Raw genomic sequence first — 24,116 nt, 5'->3', positions numbered from 1 at the left:
GACTTCATCGTATGAAGATGGGAGGCGCTGGACCAGCACCGCGACGCCCATCAGACCCGAACCAAACCGGGACCGCCCCTGGGTGAGAATAATATAACCTGTTTTTCTTATCTTGCAGGATAAATGGGGGCTTATCTACAGCATTACAGAATGCTGTAGATAAGCCCCTGATGCCGGTGGCTGCAGCTTACAAGCGAATTTTGGGGTGACAGATTCCCTTTAACCCCTTCATGACCCAGCCTATTTTGACCTTAATGACCTGGCCGTTTTTTTTGCAATTCTGACCAGTGTCCCTTTATGAGGTAATAACTCAGGAACGCTTCAACGGATCCTAGCGGTTCGGAGACTGTTTTTTCGTGACATATTGGGCTTCATGTTAGTGGTAAATTTAGGTCGATAATTCTTGCGTTTATTTGTGAAAAAAAATGGAAATTTGGCGAAAATTTAGCAATTTTCAAATTTTGAATTTTTATTCTGTTAAACGAGAGAGTTATGTGATACAAAATAGTTAATAAATAACATTACCCACATGTCTACTTTACATCAGCTAGGAAGTTATAAGGGTTAAAATTTGACCAGCGATTTCTCATTTTTACAACGAAATTTACAAAACCATTTTTTTTTTTAGGGACCACCTCACATTTGAAGTCAGTTTAAGAGGTGTATATATGGCTGAAAATACCCAAAAGTGACACCATTCTAAAAACTGCACCCCTCAAGGTTCTCAAAACCCCATTCAAAAAGTTTATTACCCCTTCAGGTGCTTCACAGCGGCAGAAGCAACACGGAAGGAAAAAAAAATGAACATTTAACTTTTTTAGTCACAAAAATGATCTTTTAGCAACAATTTATTTTCCCAAGGGTAAAAAGAATCTGGACCCCAAAAGTTATTGTACAATTTGTCCTGAGTATGCCGATACCCCATAAGGGGGGGGGGGGTAAACCACTGTTTGGGCGCACGACAGGGCTCGGAAGGGAAGGAGCGCCATTTGACTTTTTCAATGAAAAATTGGCTCCAATCTTTAGCGGACACCATGTCGCGTTTGGAGAGCCCCTCTGTGCCTGAACATTGGAGCTCTCCCACATGTGACCCAATTTTGGAAACTAGACCCTCCAAGGAACTTATCTAGATGTGTGGTGAGCACGTTCAACCCCCAAGTGCTTCACAGAAGTTTATAACGCAGAGCCGTGAAAATAAAAAAATCATTTTTCTTTCCTCAAAAATTATGTTTTAGCAAGCAATTTTTTATTTTCACAAGGGTAACAGGAGAAATTGGACCCCAATAGTTGTTGCCCAGTTTGTCCTGAGCATGCTGTTACCCCATATGTGGGGGTAAACCACTGTTTGGGCACACGTCAGGGCTCGGAAGGGAGCACCATTTGACTTTTTGAACGCAAGATTGGCTGGAATCAATGGTGGCGCCATGTTGCGTTTGGAAACCCCCTGATGTGTCTAAACAGTGGAAACCCCTCAATTCTAACTCCAACACTAACCCCAACACACCCCTAACCCTAATCTCAACTCTAGCCATAACCCTAATCAATCACAACCATACCCCTAATCACAACCATAACCCTAATCACAACCTTAACCCCGACACACCCCCAACCCCAAGCCTATTTCCAACCCTAACTCTAATTCCAACCCTAACTCTAATTCCAACCCTAACCCTAACGATATGTGCCGACGTTGCGGATTCGTGTGAGATTTTTCCGCACCATTTTTGAAAAAACCGCAGGTAAAATGCACTGCGTTTTATCTGCGGATTTACGGCGGATTTCCAGTGTTTTTTGTGCGGATTTCACCTGCAGATTCCTATTGATGAACAGGTGTAAAACGCTGCAGAATCCGCACAAAGAATTGACATGCTGCGGAAAATACAATGCAGCGTTGCAGCGCTGTATTTTCCACACCATGGGCACAGCAGATTTGGTTTTTCATAGGTTTACATGGTACTGTAAACCTGATGGAAAACTGCTACGAATCCGCAGTGGCCAATCCGCCGCGGATCCGCAGCCAAATCTGCACATAGCCTAATTCTAACCCTAACCCTAGAGGAAAAATAAATGTAAATATATTTTCTTTATTTTTATTATTGTCCCTACCTATGGGGGTGATAAAGGTCATTTACTATTTTTTTTATTTTGATCACTGATAAAACCTATCACAGTGATCAAAATGTACCTGGAGCGAATCTGCCGGCCGGCAGATTCGGCTGGCGCACTGCACATGCACCCGCCATTTTGGAAGATGGCGGCGCCCATGGAGCAGACGGATGGACACCGGGAGGCTCGGAGCGGACAGGCGGACGGAGGGGAGCGGAGCACAGGACGGAGGACTGGGGAGGAGATCGGTGGCGGTGGGCAGATCAGGGTTTCCAGCCATGGCCGATGATATTGCAGCATCGGCCATGGCTGGATTGTAATATTTCACCAGTTTTCATAGCTGAAATATTACAAATCGCTCTGATTGGTTGTTGAAAGTGAAAGTGAAACAGCCAATCAGAGCGATCGTAGCCATGGGGGGGGTGAAGCCACCCCCCTGGGCTGAAGTACCACTCCCCCTGCTGATCGGGAGAAATTGGAGTTAACCCCTTTCACCCGATCTGCAGGGACGCGATCATTCTGTGACACAGCATATGCATCACAGGTCGGATTGGCACTGGATTGGTCTGGAAGGGGTTAAACAGAAAGTGAACATTCACATGTCCCTTTCCACCGCGGCAATATCTGCAATAAACATGCAGATAAAGATATACCACAGACTTCGCCCTTTGGAGAGCAGTGAAAAATCTGTGGCAAATACAGTATATGCAGCACAGAGTAACAATGTTACGTTTGTAGCACCAGCCTATTAAAAATGATGATTTTCTCTGTAGCGTGCAGATGAGATTTTCAGAAAAAGCGGCAGATTTCCAAGCCCTAATAGGTTATTCCCATCCCATTACCTGATAGAATTTCACAACCACAATTTTACCATAAGTGGGAACACAACCTCTGGGATTCCTCCACTAATCCTGAGAACTAACCCTATGACCCATTTACAAACTTTCCCTGGACAAACTGGAGTCGGCTCTACTCATTTGACTGGAAAGCATGAGCAGGGGCCAAGACTATCCCAATTCTAGTTATTGGGGTACTAGAGGTCAGACAGATACCAAATTAACGGCATACCCAAAACAGAGCCTTAAAAGGGTTTTTTCCTTTTTTTGCCAAGTGGGCCTCAAATGAACTCGCCCTCCCTCGCTACCGTTCAGATCTCTGTTTCGACTGCAGCAGTGATTTCTAGTGGGAATCACTGCTGCAGGCAATCGCTGAGCACAATGGCGTTGCTGATGTAGATACAATGAGCTCAGCGATTGGCTGCAGCGGTAATGTGCACTGTCAATATTACGTCATAGCTGTCGTCAAAACAGAAACTGGAGTAGACCAATTTGGCTATTTTACGTGCCTCACAGCTGTAGGGGTCAGTTTGCTAAAAGTGGAAAACACCTCAGATGGGCAAAACGATTGGAATACTGTCACACCTGCCATTCTTGGCCAACCATCCAATATGAATTATTGTTCCAGACTTTAGTTTTCAGGAGGAAATAAGATTTTCAACATGAGTGGCAGGCATACGTGCAGAGTTTGCAGTCGCTCATAAGGCTATGTGCATACGTAGGAAAAGAGGTGCAGAATTTTCTGCACAAAATCCACAGCCACGGACTTGCCGTGGATTTTGTGCGTTTTTTATGCGGAATTGATGCGGATTTTGCCACTGCAGATTTTTAACATGGAGGGGTGCAGAAACGCTGCAGATCCACACAAAAGTAGTGACATGCACTTCTTTGAAATCCGCAGCAATTCTGCACTGATTTTTCCGCACAGTTTTTTTTTTTTTATCCGATTGCTTTACATTATACTGTACATCACAGTGCGGATCTGCAGCGTTTCTGCGAGGAAGGATCCGCAGCAAATCCGCATCGTGTGCACATAGCCTAAGGGTAGAATATCATTAAAGTCACCCGAGAGTTGAGGGGCCTTCACGCAGATTTTGCAATGGGGCCCAAAACCTTCATGTTATGACACTGGTGAGCAATGATTAAATGTATGACTCTGCAGACTGTATCAGCACTATGTAACCAAATCTAAGGCTCGGTTTACATTTGTATGTCAAAAAAGTGCCAAACACTTCCAACTACATCTGCCTAAATTTAAACAAACGCTATCTGTAATGAGGCAGTCTATGGTTTAAGATTAAAAAATAATTTTGTTCTAACCAGTTTACTGCCTTAGGGCTCATTTCCACTTGCGAGAAACATGTCCGTGTATCGCATGTGAAAACCAAGCTCTGGCGCCAGCACTCCGGAGCGAAGCGTGCAGCTCCATGTGTTCCTATGCGGCCGCACGCTCTGCTCCGGAGTGCCGGCGCCACAGCTTGGTTTTCACATGCGAGACACGGACGTGTTTCTCGCAAGTGGAAATGAGCCCTTAGACACCCTGGAACTTCTGCACAGTGTTTGTGGGGAGGTGCAAAGTTTGTAGCTAAAGCAAATCTTTTTCCCCCTACCAAATTCATTAAAAGATTAGGTTTCACAAGTTTTTGCCTTTACTGCTTCCCCCCCTTCTTAGTTTTGCCATACAGTTCCAGAGATCTGGGCCTTGATATTTAATACAAAGTTATGGTCTTTACAAAGGGGAGTTGCTCACAATGCAGAGCAGCCTTAAAGGGAACCTGTCACCCCGGTTTTTCACTCGGAGATAAAAATACCGCTACATAGGGCATGAGCTGTGCTTTACAAAAGTGTTTTTTTTCTACCCTGATTCCCCACCTAAGCTGCCGAAATTACTTACCAAAGTCGCCGTTTTCGCTTGTCAATCATGCTGGTCTGGTCATAGGGGCTTGGTGACAAAGCTGTTTCTTCCCCCAGATCTTGCTTAGGTTTCCGTTGGTGGCGTAGTGGTTTGCGACTGCGCAGGTGACGAAAAACAGCGCGCTCTGCGCTATATCCCTGGTGATCGGTGGGGGCGGCCATCTTCCTGTGGCCGCGCGTGCGCAGTTGGAGCGCTCTGCTGCCCGGGGCTTCAGGAAAATGGCCGCGGGATGCCGCGCGTGCGCAGATGGGGATCGCGGCTGCCATTTTCCTGAAGCAGAGTTCGCATCTCGGATTCAGGAAAATGGCCGCCGCGATCTCCATCTGAGCACGCGTGGCAGCCCGCGGCCATTTTCCTGAAGCCCCGGGCAGCAGAGCGCTCCAACTGCGCACGCGCGGCCACAGGAAGATGGCCGCCCCCACCGATCACTAGGGATATAGCGCAGAGCGCGCTGTTTTTCGTCACCTGCGCAGTCGCAAACCACTACGCCACCAACGGAAACCTAAGCAAGATCTGGGGGAAGAAACAGCTTTGTCACCACGCCCCTATGACCAGACCAGCATGATTGACAAGCGAAAACAGCGACTTTGGTAAGTAATTTTGGCAGCTTAGGTGGGGAATCAGGGTAGAAAAAAAACACTTTTGTAAAGCACAGCTCATGCCCTATGTAGCGGTATTTACATAGTTATTAAGGTTGAAGGAAGACTTTAAGTCCATCTAGTTCAACCCATAGCCTAACATGCCCTAACATGTTGATCCAGGGGAAGGCAAAAAAAACCCATGTGGTAAGAGTAAGCTCCACCATGGGGAAAAAAATTCCTTCCCGACCCCACATACGGCAATCAGACTAGTTCCCTGGATCAACGCCTTATCAAGGAATCTAATATATATACCCTGTAACATTATACTTTTCCAGAAAGGTATCCAGTCCCCTCTTAAATTTAAGTAATGAATCACTCATTACAACATCATACGGCAGAGAGTTCCATAGTCTCACTGCTCTTACAGTAAAGAACCCGCGTCTGTTATTATGCTTAAACCTTTTTTCCTCCAGACGTAGAGGATGCCCCCTTGTCCCTGTCACCGGTCTATGATTAAAAAGATAATCAGAAAGGTCTTTGTACTGTCCCCTCATATATTTATACATTAACATAAGATCACCCCTTAGTCTTCGTTTTTCCAAACTAAATAGCCCCAAGTGTAATAACCTATCTTGGTATTGCAGACCCCCCAGTCCTCTAATAACCTTGGTCGCTCTTCTCTGCACCCGCTCTAGTTCAGCTATGTCTTTCTTATACACCGGAGACCAGAACTGTGCACAGTATTCTAAGTGTGGTCGCACTAGTGACTTGTATAGAGGTAAAATTATGTTCTCCTCATGAGCATCTATGCCTCTTTTAATGCATCCCATTATTTTATTTGCCTTTGTAGCAGCTGCCTGACACTGGCCACTGAATATGAGTTTGTCATCCACCCATACACCCAGGTCTTTTTCATTGATGGTTTTGCCCAGAGTTTTAGAATTAAGCACATAGTTATACATCTTATTACTTCTACCCAAGTGCATGGCCTTACATTTATCCCCATTAAAGCTCATTTGCCATTTATCAGCCCAAGCTTCTAGTTTACATAAATCATCCTGTAATATAAAATTGTCCTCCTCTGTATTGATTACCCTGCAGAGTTTAGTGTCATCTGCAAATATAAAATTCTACTCTGAATGCCCCCTACAAGGTCATTAATAAATATGTTAAAAAGAAGAGGGCCCATTTTTATCTCCGAATGAAAAACCGGGGTGACAGGTTCCCTTTAAGACCCTCCCCAGAGAATCCTGTCAGCCACACCCCATTTTAAAGACCATAATGCTATTTTCCCATGCAGTGTTTTTTTTTTTTCCTACAGCCAAAATGTACTCTCTTGGCAAGAAACAAAAAGCATTTTTGTTGATTTTTTTGCAGCATTTCTGGGGTGTGGATTACATGTGCGCTTTTTTTTTTTTTTTTTTTTTCCTTACAGTACATGTAAAGTTACTTTTATTCATCGCAAAATGCTGTTGCATTTTTAGTCACTTTTTTCACTTTCTCAATGCTTTCTATTGGTGAAAAAAAACAAAAAAAACAGCAAACACGCTGAAGAAAAAAAAAAAACACCACATTGCAGATTTAAAAGAACAGGGCAAAAAAAGTGTGTATGAGATTTCTTAAATCTCAGCTTTTGCTAGTAGTGTAAAAAAAAAAAAAAAGCTTATAAATAGCATACAAGCAGCAAGTGAGGAACATAGCCTAAAAAGCAGCAGTAAATAAAAAGTCCCATAAAGTATAAAGAAAAAAATAAAAACCTGATTGAAGTTAGCAGCAGCAATGACGTGAGCAAAAACTGGTGGCTTTTCAACTGGTAAAAGGCCCTCTTTAAAGTGAACCTGTCAGCAGTTTTGGCCGACATAAGTTAAAACCACCACCTTTCAGGGCTGATACGCAGCATTCTATAATGCTGTATATCTGCCCCAGCCCGACCTGTAAGAAGAAAAATAACTTATTATACTCACCAGTGGGGTGCTCCGGTCCAAGGGGTGTCACACTTTTGTCCAGGGAGCCTGTGTGGATGATGCAGCAACATGTCATCCACACGAAGAAAGCGGCGGTCATAAGATAGGAGGCGCCGGACCAAGAAGAGTGACACCCCCCTTGGATCGGACCGCCCCATAAGTGAGTATAAAAGTTATTTTTCTTCTCTTACAGGTCAGGTTGGGGGCAGATATACAGAATTATGGAATGCTGTTTATCAGCCCCGAAAGGTGATGGCTGTATCTTATATCGGCCAAAACTGGTGACAGGTTTCCTTTAAAGTCGTTATGTTGTTTACGTTTAAGTTATTCTGTAAATACGCCAAAATAAAAATATCCAACACGAGTTATACCTATCAAAACAGTCAAACAGAGAAAAAAAAAATAAAAAAAAAAAATAATATATATATATATATATATATATATATATATATATATATATATATATATATATATATTTTATTTTTTTTTAACACCAAGGGATGGATTCATTATTGCACTTGTACCCATTGTTTGTTATTCCAGCATTTTGCTTTTTTTTCTTCTCCCTTTTTATCTCCCTCCTCCCCAGTCTATTTTAACCCCTTAACGACCGCCGATACGCCTTTTAACGGCGGCCGCTAAGGGTACTTAAACCACAGCGCCGTTAATTAACGGCGCTGTGGAAAAAGTGAATAGCGCCCCCCAGAGTCGCATTTTCTCTGGGGTCTCGGTTGCCGAGGGTAGCCGAGACCCCAGAGAACATGATTCGGGGGGTTTTTACCGACCCCCGAGTTGCGATCGCCGGTAATTAACCGTTTACCGGCGGTCGCAAAAACAAAAAAAACGCGATTTGCCTTTTAATTTCTCTGTCCTCCGATGTGATCGCACATCGGAGGACAGAGAAATAGTGTCCCCGATGGCCCCCAATACTCACCTATCTCCCCCGGTGCTCCTCGTGGCTCCCGATGGGCGCCGCCATCTTTTTTCCGGGAAAAAATGGCGGGCGCACGCGCAGTACGCCCGGCACCCGGAAGATCTTTGGGGTCTCGGCTGAAATTGAAATTGAGCGGAAAGTCTGCTTCCTGGATGAAGGCGTTGCCGTAATACATCATTGTTTTTGCCACTGTTTTCTGATCATCGGCTTCGGTGCCCATAAATCTGCACAAAAAAAAATCGCCCTGTGTGAGTAAACTGCAAACAATCTATTTGAAGGCACACGGAGGGGTAACATCGTGTACGTTGGGTTACCTGTAACGTCCGGGTTCTCTGCTGTATGTATTCATGGTCTGACGAAAATCTCGCAGGATGTCGTGCATCCCGACCTGTGTGGTTGTGTAATCATGATACAGGTCTCCGTAGGATAAAACTGTGCTCTAAAATGAAATGACAGAAGATATTGTAGTTATTCACAACTGAATATCTCCAAGCTCCTTCCTTTAGGGGTTGTCCAGTATTCTAAAAAACATAAATTTTCTTTCAGCAACAGCGCCACACCTTCCTACAGGTTCTGTCTGGTACTGCAGTTTAGCCACATTCACTTCCAACAGAGCTGAGTTGCAATGACAGCCAATGGACATCTGTTTGTGAAAGAAAGACTCCTTTAAAAAAAAGGAAAAAAAGTATTCTAACTTATTCAGACCTGATGGGGACAGCACGGGTGGAATCTTTAGGGACTTTCACGCAACATGTTACAATGATACCTGGTGATGAAATCTGTCTTGTGGTTGTTGTTTAAGCTTTATTTTCAGCTAGTGAGATTCTCGTGCTCCAGGGCGGTCTGAGGGTGGGGCTATGGGCGTGGCTGGGGGGCTTTATTTGGTGGTCTGCTTAGCTATTCATACTGATCCTTCAGTGACCTGCCCCCTATTTTACATACTGAATATTATATGTATTGAAAAAAAAAATCACATTCAGCAGGCAGGCGCCGGCGCTGCAGCACGATCACATGTATAATATGCATTAAATTATTGTATTTAGTGATATATATTTATTCTGGAAAAAAAAAATAAAAAATGGCTCCGACAGTGCCTGCGCAGTAGCATTTATCAGATCACCGGCACCATTTTTTTTTTTTTTTTTTTTCAGAATAAATATATATCACTAAACACAATAATTCAGATTATAGATGCGATCATGCTGCAGCACAGGCGCCGCCGCCTGCTGAATCTGATTTTTAAAAATTTTTTTTTTCCTTTTTTTTCAATACATATTATATTCAGCATTATTTTGCTGCATTTTGTTGTCTTTTGTACATGTTGATAAAATTTAGTTCGCCCCCCCAAAAAATCATGATTCCTTAAGGTTTTTACACCAAAAACGCAGCAAAACCCTGATACCTTCGGTTTTTGCTGCATTTATAGGCATCGTCATCAGTTTTTGTAATACATGTAAGTAATTTTGGCTAAGGGGGTTAAAGGGAATCTGTCCGTAGGCTCAACCCTCCTATCTCGTCTATATGGGCATGTAGGTCATAGGAAGCTGAATAAAATGATACCTTGGTATATAAGATCCCCTGTCTTATTCCAGAGAAATCTATGTTTTTCTTAATATGTAAATGAGCTGTTAAGATCTATGGGATGGACATAGATCTCCCTGAGAATCTGCCTCCAGAGCTTGTTTTAAATGATGACATTACGAATGTGAATATGCAAATTGCCTCTTCTGAGAAAAAGAGAACTTAACTCTATAGCGCCACCTGTTGGAAGTAGCGATCCTACAAGTCACAATCAACCCTTTAACGAGTCGTGCAATATGACTTAGGATAAAAGCCAAATCAGTATCTCAATTCGCAGACACGGTGTTTTGGGCTGTTGGCCCTCGTCAGTGCGAAGCATGAGAACTGATTTGGCTAGGTGAGAGGCTCTGGACTGGGGTCTAAGGGGTATCGTTTCTCCTTATGGAGAGTGACATACCATCTCTGGCTTGTCAAGGTAAGGAGGCTTCGCACTGACGAGGGCCAACAGCCCGAAACACCGTGTCTGCGAATTGAGATACTGATTTGGCTTTAATCCTAAGTCATATTGCACGACTCGTTAAAGGGTTGATTGTGACTTGTAGGATCGCTACTTCCAACAGGTGGCGCTATAAAGTTAAGTCCTCTTTTTCTCAGAAGAGGCAATTTGCATATTTAAATTCCCAGAGGAGCATTGCACGGCGAATAAGCCTCCTCACCTTGACAAGCCAGAGATGGTATGTCACTCTCCATAAGGAGAAACGTTACCCATTACGAATGTGAGTAAGAGATATGTAGAGCAGACTATCAGTTATTACATGTCTCACACAGGTAACTCCCCCCCCCCCCCCCCCCCCTTTCATTTAAAATAAGCTCTGGAGGCAGATTCTCAGGGAGATCTATGTCCCACCTATAGATCTTAACAGCTCATTTACATGTTAAGAAAAATGTGGATTTCTCTGGAACAAGACACTGGATTGAAGCTATGACATTATCATTTTATTCAGGTTCCTATGACCTACATGTCCATATAGACAACTTAGAAGGGTTGTTCCTACTGACAGATTCCCTTTAATATTAATATTTAATATTTCCATTCTATACGTCTGATGTCAACAGCGCCTATATAGAAATGAAATCTTTTCATATTAATTTTGCACGAAGCAACACAGATTTGATATCAATCACTGCCCAATTGGCTACCGCACGGCTTCCGGTGGACACTGACTGCCTTTTAAAGCGAAGGCACCATCAGAAAATTACCTATTGTCTAAATCAGGTTCATGTGTTACATGTATTTAAAAAAGAAAAATTGACAAAATATATATATATAATATATATATATATATATTTAGTAATCTTGCAATTTTCACACTGGCCATTAGGGCATTCTTTTTTTTTTTTAGAGTTGTACTTTGTCCATTTTAGGAAAAGTTTTAGGCAGGCTCCTTATCAATCACAGATATGATTACAATGGCAGGTAAAACATGATCCATCAATCACAATAGATGATGTAACAGCTCCTCCTGTTCTGCTCCCTTCACTATGACCTTTGCACACGCTCATTAGATGCTTCAATACAAAATATGGGTCGGGGTCTGTTCCTTGTGGCTAATGTACATGTGCGGTTTCCTGAAATAACTGGAAGTTATAGTAAAGAAAAAGAATTGGAAGATTTCTTTGTTATTTTTAATACAGATTGTGATATTAGAAAAAAGAAAATCCATAAAAAAATCCATAAAAAAAAAAAAAATTTAACACAAAAACCTGATTTAAAGAATAGGTCATGTTTTAATTGTAACTTCCTAACTTTATGGTAGAGTTACATTCCTCTCTCCTACCAATCTGCCTGCGGTCACGGTTCTGGCGTAGTGTTGAAGAGCAGTATATAGGTACTTTCCAGACACACTTTCCTTATCTGTTACCATTATTATTATTTTTTTGCTTAATGACTATGAACAATGTAACATTTCTTCTCACTGCTTATGTCGAAACTGCAGCGACACGACACATACCGGATCTTGTAGTTTGTCGACCTGAGGCTCATCTCGGAGGTGTTCTGCTTCCAGGAGGAACTTAGCAGCATCGACTGTAAAACCATCAACACCTTTCTCCAGCCAGAATTTTATAATATCCTGAGATAAACAGATTTATGTAATTACTGGGGGGGGAACGGTATCGATGGAGACATAATCCTTCTAATTTCCATCTGGTGAAACATTGAAACAAAAAACGACGTAGACATAAATAGTAAACTATGGAGACCTGAAGCTAAGCCATTATCTGGAACATCTCATTAGTAATCACAGAAGTCGTGTGGCTCCATGACCCAGCGGTTTGACAGCCACGAGACTCCAACATATTATTTGAGCGCGCCGAAGTCACTCGGTTGGGACCTGAGCATGGCAGATAACGCCTTATCTGAGCATCTTTGCTCGTCATTAGTGGCCAGAGGTGGAAAGGAGTTCATAAACTTCCAAGAGGGCTGCCTTCTTCCTGTTTCTGCAACTACCATAGAATTAAATGGATCTTATTTGCAATGTTACTGCCTCGTAACCCCTGAAGAAGGCAGTTCTGGTGAAACATGTCAGTAGGTCATGAATAGCTAAGATCATCAGAGCCGAATAGCGAGAATGCATTCAACCTATCTAGATGCGATGAAGTATTTGCTTCACAATTAACTATTATGAGCAGCACGCCTTTTCATATAAGTTCTATTTGTAGGTTTGCTTTCGTTCCTTGTACTCTATACATAAGGGGTGTACCACTCCCGTCCTGTTTGGGCTGTGCAGCTTGTCTATTTAGCTTTCACAGACAGGCGTAAAACAGTCAGGCCCAGGTCCTTCTCTACCCTCGTCTATTGTGAGGCCTGCAGGCAGGTAGCGAGGTGAGAAACTAGAATTAGGGACCATCCTGATGAGGAACGTCTTGTTGTGGTGGGATGGCTTTTTTTTTTTTACGTTTTCTTGATCAGAGGAGTGTCCGCTAATTACCCCCTTGTGTATTTTACACGTATTGCTCTATCTAATTATTTAGTTACTGCAGAGTACGTATTTATTGGTTTTATTCTACGTTATGTGTTGATCATTCACTAGTATTATTGACCCTGTCCAGAGTGATCTATAAAGCCCCATTCACACATCCAAGTAGGTGCTGTGATGTACGGACTGGCCAGGATTCACAAGTCTTAAGAAAGGACAGTTCCTTTGACTCAAAAATTCCCTTACTGGGTACATGAAAATAGATTTTCTCAGTCAGTTATTCCTGTTTATTGAACGGTGTACTTTGCTCTGTGTGAGCGCTCAGACAGGACCGGCCTCCCGAGTTCTCTCTTCTTAGCTGCCTTTTTGGGAGATCGGTGGAGTCTGAGGACCAGGACCCGGACTCGGGCCAATATGTACGCAATAAAAGTGCATTACAAAAAATAAAAAACCTGCTAAATGTTTAGTTACTCTTTAAAACAGTTTCTTTTGCGGAGATAACGTGAGATTCTCTTATATGAGTGACACAAATTGGCAATTAAAAGTTAATAATTATCAATCAGCCAATCTCGTCTCATAGTTTTAAAGGTTTCTTGGACGACTTGTCAGCAGTTTGAAGAACGTGTACAGTGACTAATTTTATAATTATGGCCTAATGAGAAAACCGGCAGGTGTAAAGTTCATCGGCTTTCCGAGTTATTCACGCACCTATTTAACTGATTGAGAGAGAAACTTATTCACCTTTCTGATTTTTAAAGCTAATTCTCCATCCTGTGATAGAAAGCATGTGACACCGGGAAAGATACTGGACAGGACTGATCACCTGTCATCATCTCAATTGGAGTGAAATCAAGATGATCTCATAATTTATCTACAGGAAAAGTTGAACTATTTTATGTGGATTTTTATTTTTTAGACCGGACAATCCCTCATTCAGTGATTTTTTTTGTATGCAAAACATGGACCGATTCCTGAAGAGTGCCATTTCTGGCCGATGGCATGGCTGAACTGCTGTCCCGAACTGCCCTTTTTCCACTGTTACAAGCAGAGGCAACTTTGCTTCTGCAGTATAGGAGGAACGCAGAGGCACGAGAGTTGGCTCTCTCCAGCTATTCCACCAGCTTCAGACAACCCTTACAAGGATCCTCTGAGGTGGCCAGCGGCATGGCTGAACTGCTGTCCCGAACTGTCCTTTTTCCACTGTTACAAGCAGAGGCAGCTTTGCTTCTGCAGTATAGGAGGAAGGCAGAGGCACTAGAGATGGCCCAATCCAGCGATCCCACCAGCGTTAGCTAGCCCTTACAAGGATCCTCTGAGGAGGCCGTTGACCCTGGCATGGAGCTGTACACTATTAAATTAAAAATCCCTCCGTTCTTGAGAATGGAGAGGTTTGTTTTTTTTAAGAAGAAGAGTTTAAGTGTAAAGTTTCTTGTTTTTACAAGCACTTTGTGATAATTTCTAGATAACATGTTTTAACCGCTTTTAAGACCTCTGTACAAACTAGATAAAAGTTGGCTGTTCCCGGTGGGTTTACGACCCTCTTTTGAAGATGATGGGGGAGAGAAGGGACGGGCAGGTAAAATTCACATGGCTGATCCTTCTGTTTTCAGGGGGATAAGTCGCTGACGCAGGTTTCTGATAGTGGCTTTCTCACCTTTGCCCATTGACAATACATAAATCCTAGTTGAGAGTTTCCATGCGAATTAATGGAGACCTCTACCAGTGTATTAAGTACCATCTGATTTGGACCAGCAGCTGCTCATACAGTGCCACCAGTAGTCATGAAAATATTTTCCTGGTGGATGCAGAGTGGGAATTGGTATGTTTTTAATACTAAGGGTGTTTGCCGCTGTGTAATTACTAACCACAGCTTGCACGGCCCAAGCTGCAGTGTGGACCCAGCCCGAGAGCTTATCACTGCTGACTCCTGAGTTATGGAGGTAGCGCCTAGACCTGCTCCTATAACAGGGCTGTGGGTTCTCACCAATTACATACCGTATATCCACTTACCAATATTTCGTTCTCTACATCAGGATTGTGGAAATTTAAGTCTGGCTGCTCTTTTTTGAACTGGTGCAGGTAGCATTGCTTCCTTACTTCATCATAGTCCCAGGCAGAGTCTCCGTACACGCTCACCTGAAATGGGCAGATTAAGGTCTATGAGGAAAAATGGTGCACTTTTAACAGGCACTATTATATGAATGGAATACTACTCCAATTAAATGTTTAAAAATGCAATGTGCCTCCGAATGTAGCTGGAGGTATACACATTGTAGTCTGATCCAATAATATTCAGCGTGTAGCTGTTACACACCTATCTCCGGCTTCGCTTCCTTCCCCTCAGGCCGCTATCCTCTGTTGTGCTCCACATCGGATTTTGAAAGTTGCCTGGTGTGACTCTATGAAATCATCTCCCTAGGACTACAGTATTTCAAGCCTACTAATGAACACACCTGGGTCTTGGGGTTGAGACTCTAGTCCTGTTTGGTGTGCTCCACCAATTGTGCACATTGTGCTTCAACTTTCATTCTTCCCTGCTGGTTTCCGCTTCATCTGTCCTACTGCTCCTGAGATTCCTGCTTGTTCAAGTCCTCATGGTTCCGGACTGAACTAATTGGCTACACCAATGTTGCACCAATGCTTGTTTGACCAGTCATTTCTTGCTGACAAACTCACAAGTGCCCAATGGTTTTGGGCTACATGATCTCTTATAATAGCCAACGAGGACCAAGTTTCTGCAAAGACTAAATGTCGGCAATATTACACTACATAGATGTACTGTATGTGGATTTTTTTTTTAAACATACCCAGTTATTGGGAGGGGTAACCTGGCCTCCGGTAAATTCACAGTCATGCCAAATATAGTAGTCAATGTATTTCTCAGTTCTATTCCTGCTTAACTGGAACCAGTTGTGTTTATTGCTGGTGTGATTTGGGATTAGGTCAATGATTAGTTTTATACCTATTGGATAAGAAGACATAGTGACGGTTTAGATGTAGGTAAATCAGGGTTTAAGAAATGACAATGGAATAAGCTTGTAAATCACCTTTGTCATGAAGAGCAGCAAGTAGGTCCTCAAAATCACTCATGGTCCCAAAAGTTGGGTCAACAGATCGGAAGTCATCGACAGCATATCTGTAGTCTTTCAGCGTGGACTTGTAAAAAGGAGCAACCCAAACAGTGCTCACATCCAGATACACAAAGTGATCAATCTTTTCCTGGACTCCTAAAGAGTTTTAAAACCAACTCGATGTTATGAATATTATTCAAAACAGTAGACCAGAGGAAAAAATGGTCATAAGAGCTAAAGAGGTGAGTGGGAGAAAGGTGGAAAATGTGAATAAAATTTTATTTTTTTCATTGTAAAATTATAGGGGTTTTACATCTACAAAGATTGCAATCCTTTTCCCTCTCCAGTAATGGTCCAAAGATACTTTTAGTTATTCGAGAAAATGATTTGGTCTACCCACTAGGGTTGAGCAAAACGGATCGTTCATTTTCATAAGTTGCCGACTTTTGGTAAAGTCGGCATCTCATGAAACCCGACCCGATCCCTGTGTGGGGTCGGCCATGCGGTACGCGATCTTGGCGCCAAAGTCGCGTTTCGTATAACGCGTTTAGCGCCATTTTTACAGCCAAAGAAGGAGCGTGGGCAGAGTGATGACATAGGGGTTAGGCATGCACGCCCTATCATCATTTTATCACTTGTGCGCAGTAGCGATTTGGAATGTGTAAAACGAAATTTTCTGTGCTGGGACGGAGAAAGAGAGAGAGAGAGAGAGAGAGAGAAAAAAAAATATATATATCCCCATTGACGTGCATAGGGTTTCGTGTTCCGGCCGATCCTCGACTTTGCGCAGTAATCGGCCGATTTCGCCCGACTCGACTTTTCCAACAGTCGAGTTTCGTGAAACATGACTCGACCCTAAAAAAGTCAAGGTCGCTCAACCCTACTACCCACCATCTTTACCGCAAGTTTTTTTTTGTTGTCAATACCACAGAGGACATATCACCAATAAGACGTAGTATGTTAAATGGGCATCATGCCACCTTGGTGGTAAGTGAGTGCGTCAATGTGACCTCCAAATAGAGGTTGTCTTTCACTGGACCTTCAGGATCCATTGTTGAGGTAAAGGCTAGGCTCTCTCCAATCTCTTCTGGTGGACCTATCCAACTTTTGTACCTTCCAACCTGCTGATATCAGTCACAGGGTGCAGTTGTAATCTACACCTTGAGAACATCACTTACATATGATAGCCCCACATGAGGAGCTCTGGCCGGTTGTCCTCACCATGGGGGCTTGGGCTCTACAGGTTGAAAACTCAACAGGTATTTTATATGGATGCTAACATTGCTACAAAACCTTAGTTATGGTTTATCATACAGCGTCCGTATATATTTTTTTTGGTGGTGTCTTTTATGAGATTCAGTGGAGACTGTATTTGAGATATTATGGCAGATTTCTAAACTTGTCTCTATTTCACTTTTAGGGTCACTACAAAATTGTTCGTGACCCCAGGTAGTGTATGCAGATTACCACTAATTGAAGGCTGCACCTGTACTTGCAACTTGAAGCAATGGCCAGTCTAAGGGCTGCTTGGCAATTAGCAGTAAGCCATAAGTTCTACCTGCAGCCACTAACCACACTACACCATGTGTTGTTAGGTCCCCTGACAAAGCCAAGAGAACTTCTGGGTGAAACACTTTGGCACTTTGCTGAATTAATTTGTGGATTTTCACATACCAAGGTCCATGAATAAGGCTGCAATTGCCCTATTCACTATATAAAGATATGTTCCAGGGAAATGTGATTTTTTTTTTCTTGTTACAGGAATGACCCGCAAAGCCAACCGGTTTATATGGGTATAGGACCACCAAGAAGAGTGTCCTCATTTCAAGATTTAAGAGCTAGCTCTCTCAATTTGGCTTGCCTGTTCTGTCAATGTATTGCATTTACATGTTGTCCAGATCCTCAGGGTTAGGAAAGTTCAACCCTGTGACTATCAGCTGAATTTTTTTTTTTTTTTTTATAGGGATGTTTTCAAGATTTTAGTTCAAACTACCTTAAAATTGTGTAATTAAGTTCTTACCCTCCAGTCAATCCAGCATTTATATTTTTTATTTATTAAGGGACCATAAATGTGCAAGGGATGTATATTTTTTAGCCTATAAATCAACAATATCAGAACATTTGTCCCCATTAATTCGATCCTGGAAAAATCAAGGAATTGCCCAAAAAAAAAAAAGAATATAACATAATTATTAATTATTTGAGAAGATAATCCTAGTAAAAGCCTTTCAGCTAGACATGTCCCGTCATAAAACAATAAACCCAATACAAATGCTGTAATGTCATCATGCGGCATCCCGATTGTGCGCCCTGTACGGCCATTCTGTACTTTACAGCACTAATCCACTGGGATTATTTACTAACCAGGTTGGAGTATACCTGTAATCCGCTGGCCCTGATCATCAGGGGACAATGTTAAAAAAGTCCAAATTCTAAAAACATTGTTTAAAATAATTAGATGACTTCAAATTTGCTCAGCATTTCGATCTATATTGTTGTGGAAAGGTTTCCGAATAACTTCATTTAAATCTTAGCACTTTCTATATTTGCAAGTCCAAAGGGTGGTCCTAATTACTGACTGACAGCTATGCATGCTCCTATAGGGAAGGGCTGGTAAAATATTAAGTAACCCCGCCCACTGGACTCCTAGAACCAGAATAACAAGGGCTTTCAATCAATAAAATACAAGCGCTCCGAAAAAAAAAATTTTTTTTACCCAAAACTATATATCCATCTGCTCAGCTCATCCTGCTCTATAACATGATGTGGGTAGATTGGACATCATGTTCATGGTAAAAAGTTCCCTTTAACCCTTTCAGAATGGTAAGTTTACTCAATCAAATTGGGGGGCAGTTTACAACAAATATGTCCTTTGGGTTAACCTGACAAACTTCCATAAGGCCCAGCCAGTATAACAAATCTGCACTGTATAATTACAACTTTACGGAGCTGTTTCCTCATTTTAGCGCACGGTATGAAAATTTTGTGTTCGTGGTCGAAATCTAACCTACTTCTACGTGCATTAAATTTTTCATGGCAGTAAACAGACGTTGTTTCTATATGACTTTTTGAGATTTAAAAAAAGCATGTGATCCTCTAAGACTATGAAGAACTATGGTCCCAAATAACATTTTCCGATCCAACCTCTAAACTCTTTCGACTTTATGGTTCTCCTGTTCAGCTCAGATGTCGGAAGTCGTGAAACACATATTTTTTTATTGCATTTGTTCGGCTTTGTAATTGCTTTAGCGAGCAGATAGCACAGGTTATACTCTTTTGCCTCTCGGTAGGTCATGTGTTTCGAAAAATTGGGGACATTTTTTTTAATTTGGAACGATTAAGACTTGTGTTTCATATAGGATTGAACAAAAATAAGATGTGCCGAATTCAGAGTGGACACAGATAGAAAAGAGACCACTGTGCAAAAACAGTATATGGGCCCTTTGAGGTACAATAGTTATGTCTATGGGAGAAGCTGCTTTGGAGGTGGTAGTGGGCCCCTGTGCATCTCCATGGCCAAATTCATTTTTATACGCACACTGCTTAATGAATTTGGCCCACCTTCTCAGTAATGGACTGGAGTAACATTTCTGGAGTAAGAGAAGTCACACCTCTTCCTGGCTTTCCGAGAGCTCTTCTCATTTTGGCAAAGTAGCTCAAAACTGCCATGAAAACACAAATTTTCAACATTCTTGCTCAACTCTACGTTCCAACTATACTGGCCCAATGTCTCACTATCCTATGAGCACTCAATAAATTCCCTATAATACTGTACATCTCTGTGTGCAATGTTCAGCAATGGTACGACTACGACCGTTCATCTTACCGAGCATCGACCCTTAAGAAAATTCTGATATAGCACACTCATACCGTGAAATAATCTTCGTAAAAGTTGGAAACCTGCATCTGGGTGACTGATTTGTGAGAAGGTTATTATGATTAGGCCCAAATACTCTCATTCATTACCATACACCCTTTACGAATTGTTTTTCAGTTTCTAGAACACAAACACTGAGAAGTTAAAAAATATACAGAATATATATATTTTGAGATTGATAAAAATATGTAACATAACACGTACCCTTAAGGTCACCAGAGCCGTCATTGTCACTGTCTCGGAAGGACTTTGGATACACTTGATAAATTGGACTTCTCTGCCACCAGTCAAGACATTTGGGAGAAAGGGCAATAATTGTGATGGTGGCTGCTATAATGGCCAGTGTTGCTATGATGATGAGCCAGAAGAGAATCTCTCGGGTCACTTTGTAGCATGCTTTATTTGAAAATTGTAGTAGAACCTCTTTAGACATCCCTGCATATGGCTTCAGGGGGAATGGGTCTTCACGAGAATCCAGTTTAATCGTGTAAATCTGGTCTCCGGTCTTGCTACTTTTCCTGCTTCCTGACATCGAATGTTCATCATTCCCCTGATCAGCAACAAAGCCATTGTTCTCCACTCCTGTCTTCTTCAATTCAACTGCATTTACCTCCTCAGTCATAGTCACAGCTAAGCCGGTCTCTGATCCACAGACATTCAGCTGTGGCAATGATCAAAAAGCAAAGTTTACCTGAGGTCTGCAAGCCAGCTTCTGCAAATTCCCTTTAAATACCTGATCGTAGGTCAAGGTACAGAGAGGCAGAATAATACAAAGTTCTGGTAATCATTGATGGACCACAGCTGCATAACGACCTGGATTATTGGGTGTCTGCAATCCCTCTGTAGTGTGGCGATGATAGGAGTAGCATTTGTCTGTTCATTGCAGCTAGGAAACACATAGTGAAGTACAAGTCATTCTTGGCAGTGTGCTCTCTCCGAGTGAGAACAATGGCTGTTTGATGCACATAAATTCCTGATGAAGGGCACACAATGGCTCCATTCTAAAGATGGATTTGAATTTCAAATATTTTGATTATTAGAGTTACTTAGTCTTGTTCTGAATGACTGCACAAAGATACGATGAAGCTAGAGCAAACTGTAAGGTAACGTGCAGATTGCGCCATTTTATTTACGTTCTACCAATTCTTCATTACACTTTTGAGTGTGAGCTAGTGCTGATCGAGCACTGAAATGCTCAAGTTCTCATTACTCGAATCAAGTATGTCGGACGCTCGGATGTGCTCAACTCAAGTAGCAAGTATAGTTGAAGTGAACAGGAAACTCAAGCTCTTTTCCAGAGGCGTCTTGGTTGGGGTCTTTTGCTCCTCTGGGGTGCGACTCAGATGATTCCTGTAATAATTATAGGGGAGACTCTTTGCGTGGAACAAGACAACTACAGGACACAGTTTTATAAGTGGTAAAGTCTATATTATCACATGGTGATTCAAACAGGTGCAGAGAGAAACTCAAGTTCACAACACTTGGTGTAAATATTAAACGCAGCTTAGCAGTCTACAGGAAACTTCAGAGGAAAATGCAATCGCGCAGAAAGTCTATGAAGCACAATTATTCTTGAGGGTACTTGACACGAATAAATCCTTGTCTTAGTCCAAACACAGATAGATAAGCTTATAAGGCAGTTCAAATAATATCTTAGCTCAACCAGGGAGGCCTGGTTAATAGTCTCAGGTTTTTGCAGAGCAGAAACTACTTCCATCTGCATTTGCTGGACATGTAAGCTAACACGAGCAGCAGATGAAGGAGGATTACTGGACACTGGTGTATGCAGCAGGAACTCAGAGCAGAGTAGCAGGATAACCCCACAGGTTCACAGGAGCAGGTATATAGCCAGGGAGTAATCAGAGGTCAGGAGCTGGATGCAAGGCAGAATACTCTAGCACAGACTGAAGGCTGGGGTGGAGTTTTATAGCAGGAATACACAGTGCACATGAGACCAAAGACGCCATTTTTGAAAAGGGCAGTAATGCACAAAAGGTAAAAAATATTCAGAGTCCTGACAATTCCATTGAGCGTATTACAGGGACATAAGCACTCGCGATACTCAGCACTACTCCATACTCGATTGAGCACCAGGATCCTTGATAGAGTATCGGGAAGTGCCGAGCATGCTCGCCAGGGGTGGACATATCATTGGTGCAACTGTTGCACAGGGGCCCTAGAAGTAAGGGGTCCATTTCTACCTCCAAGGGAGCAGTTGCCTCAGTCCCCGCACTCTGAGGCCCCCCAGAGCTATGCTACTGTAACTGCATAGGCGTGTGCAGCGCGCCCATACAGTTACACTCTGTGGCAGAGCGGGGAGACTCAATCTCCCTGCACTGCCACCTGGCCGCTATGGGGCCCTTGGGCAGTAAGGTGGGGCCTGGTGCCAGCAGCTGCAACCACAACCGTCATTGCAAGTTTGACTGTATTGGTTGGATGGCGATACAGTTGAAAGCAAGGATGAGACAGGGAATGACACCCTCTCTCTCCCATCATTCCTCCTCTGCATCTGACGTCAATGACGCAGAAACTGACAGTGGGTATGATGACGTCTCTACATGTCGCCCGCTGTCCTGAGACGTGTGGGCGCTCGGAGCAGCGACAGAGACAAGGAAGAGTGGTGAGTATTGTGTTTATTCATTTATTTTTATGGGAAATGCATTATACTATATAGATGCCTTTGGGGAGTGCATTACACTATATAGAGGCCTTTGGGGAGTGCATTATACTGTTTAGAGGGCTATGGGGAGTACATTACACAATATGGAGGCCTATGGGGAGTGTTTTATACTGCAAAAAGGCCTATGGGGAGTGCATTATACTGCATAAAGGCCTATGGGAAGTGCATTATACACTGTGTGCCGAATTATTAGGCAAGTTGTATTTTAGAGGATTATTTTTATTATTGATCAACAACTATGTTCTCAATCAACCCAAAAGACTCATAAATATCAAAGCTTAATATTTTTGGAAGTTGGAGTGGGTTTTTTTTAGATTTGGCTATCTTAGGAGGATATCTGTTTGTGCAGGTAACTATTACTGTGCAGAATTATTAGGCAACTTAATAAAAACCAAGTATATTCCCATCTCACTTATTTTCACCAGGTAAACCAATATCACTGCACAAAATTTAGATATAAACATTTCTGACATGCAAAAACAAAACCCCAAAAAATGAGTGACCAATATAGCCACCTTTCTTTATGATGACACTCAGCAGCCTTCCATCCATAGATTCTGTCAGTTGCTTGATCTGTTTACGACCAACATTGCGTGCAGCAGCCACCACAGCCTCCCAGACACTGTTCCGAGAGGTGGACTGTTTTCCCTTCCTGTAGATCTCACATTTTATGAGGGACCACAGGTTCTCTCTGCGGTACAGATCAGGTGAACAAGGGGGCCATGTCATTATTTTTTCTTATTTGAGACCTTTAATGGCCAGCCACGCTGTGGCGTAGTTGGAGGCATGTGATGGGGCATTGTCCTGCATGAAAATCATGTTTTTCTTGAGCGATACCAACTTCTTCCTGTACCACTGCTTGAAGAAGTTGTCTTCCAGAAACTGGCAGTAGGTCTGGGAGTTGAGCTTCACTCCATCCTCAACCCGAAAAGGCCTCACAAGTTCATCTTTGATGATACCAGCCCATACCAGTACCCCACCTCCACCTTGCTGGCGTGTGAGTCGGAGTGGAGATCTCTGCCCTTTACTGATCCAGCCTCTGGCCCATCCATCTGGCCCATCAAGAGTCACTCTCCTATCGTCAGTTCATAAAACCTTTGAAAAGTCAGTCTTAAGATATTTCTTGGCCCAGTCTTGACGTTTTATCTTATATTTTTTGTTCAAAGGTGGTCGTTTTTCAGCCTTCCTTACCTTGGCCATGTCCCTGAGTATTGCACATCTTGTGCTTTTTGTTACTCCAGTAATGTTGCAGCTCTGAAATATGGCAACACTGGTGGCAATGGCATCTTGGCAGCTTCACGCTTGATTTTCCTCAATTCATGGGCAGTTATTTTGCGCCTTTTTTGCCCAACACGCTTCTTGCGACCCTGCTGGCTATTTGCCATGAAACGCTTGATTGTTTGGTGATCACGCTTCAAAAGTTTGGCAATTTCATGACTGCTGCATCCCTCTGCAAGGCATCTCACAATTTTGGACTTTTCAGAGCCCGTCAAATCTCTCTTCTGACCCATTTTGCCAAAGGAAAGGAAGTTGCCTAATAATTAAGCACACCTTATATAGGGTTTTGATGTCATTAGACAACACCCCTCCTCATTACAGAGATGCACATCACCTGATTTACTTAATTGGTAGTTGGCTCTCAAGCCTGAACAG

General features: G+C 42.6%; 1 protein-coding gene across 1 annotated transcript; it reads right to left on the bottom strand.

Moving 5' to 3' along the window:
- Window positions 1–2,701: 2,701 nt before the first annotated feature.
- On the bottom strand, window positions 2,702–20,653 carry LOC143803655 (amino acid transporter heavy chain SLC3A1-like). The gene is made up of 8 exons (XM_077281435.1): window positions 19,988–20,653; window positions 15,883–16,062; window positions 15,643–15,797; window positions 14,846–14,971; window positions 11,870–11,989; window positions 8,651–8,775; window positions 8,337–8,560; window positions 2,702–2,730 (listed from the first exon to the last, which is right to left on the bottom strand). Exons 1-8 carry the CDS (start codon window positions 20,403–20,405, stop codon window positions 2,702–2,704), a joined length of 1,377 nt encoding a protein of 458 aa, XP_077137550.1. The 5' UTR covers window positions 20,406–20,653.
- Between the last annotated feature and the right edge of the window lie 3,463 nt (window positions 20,654–24,116).

Source organism: Ranitomeya variabilis, chromosome 2 (genome assembly GCF_051348905.1).
Source record: "Ranitomeya variabilis isolate aRanVar5 chromosome 2, aRanVar5.hap1, whole genome shotgun sequence".
In the NCBI taxonomy this organism is placed as follows: domain Eukaryota; kingdom Metazoa; phylum Chordata; class Amphibia; order Anura; family Dendrobatidae; genus Ranitomeya; species Ranitomeya variabilis.
Note: the sequence above shows the minus strand (reverse complement) of the source record. Positions and strands in the feature narration are given on the sequence as shown.

Bases quoted from the DNA above. Each gene is read 5' to 3' on its own strand.
- LOC143803655 (XM_077281435.1), bottom strand. From the start codon at position 20,405: ATGACTGAGGAGGTAAATGCAGTTGAATTGAAGAAGACAGGAGTGGAG. The intron at 15,798-15,882 runs GTGATTTACAAG...CTTATCCAATAG, and splicing joins TGCTGCTCTTCATGACAAAG to GTATAAAACTAATCATTGAC. The intron at 14,972-15,642 runs GTATGTTTAAAA...TGCCCATTTCAG, and splicing joins TTACCCCTCCCAATAACTGG to GTGAGCGTGTACGGAGACTC.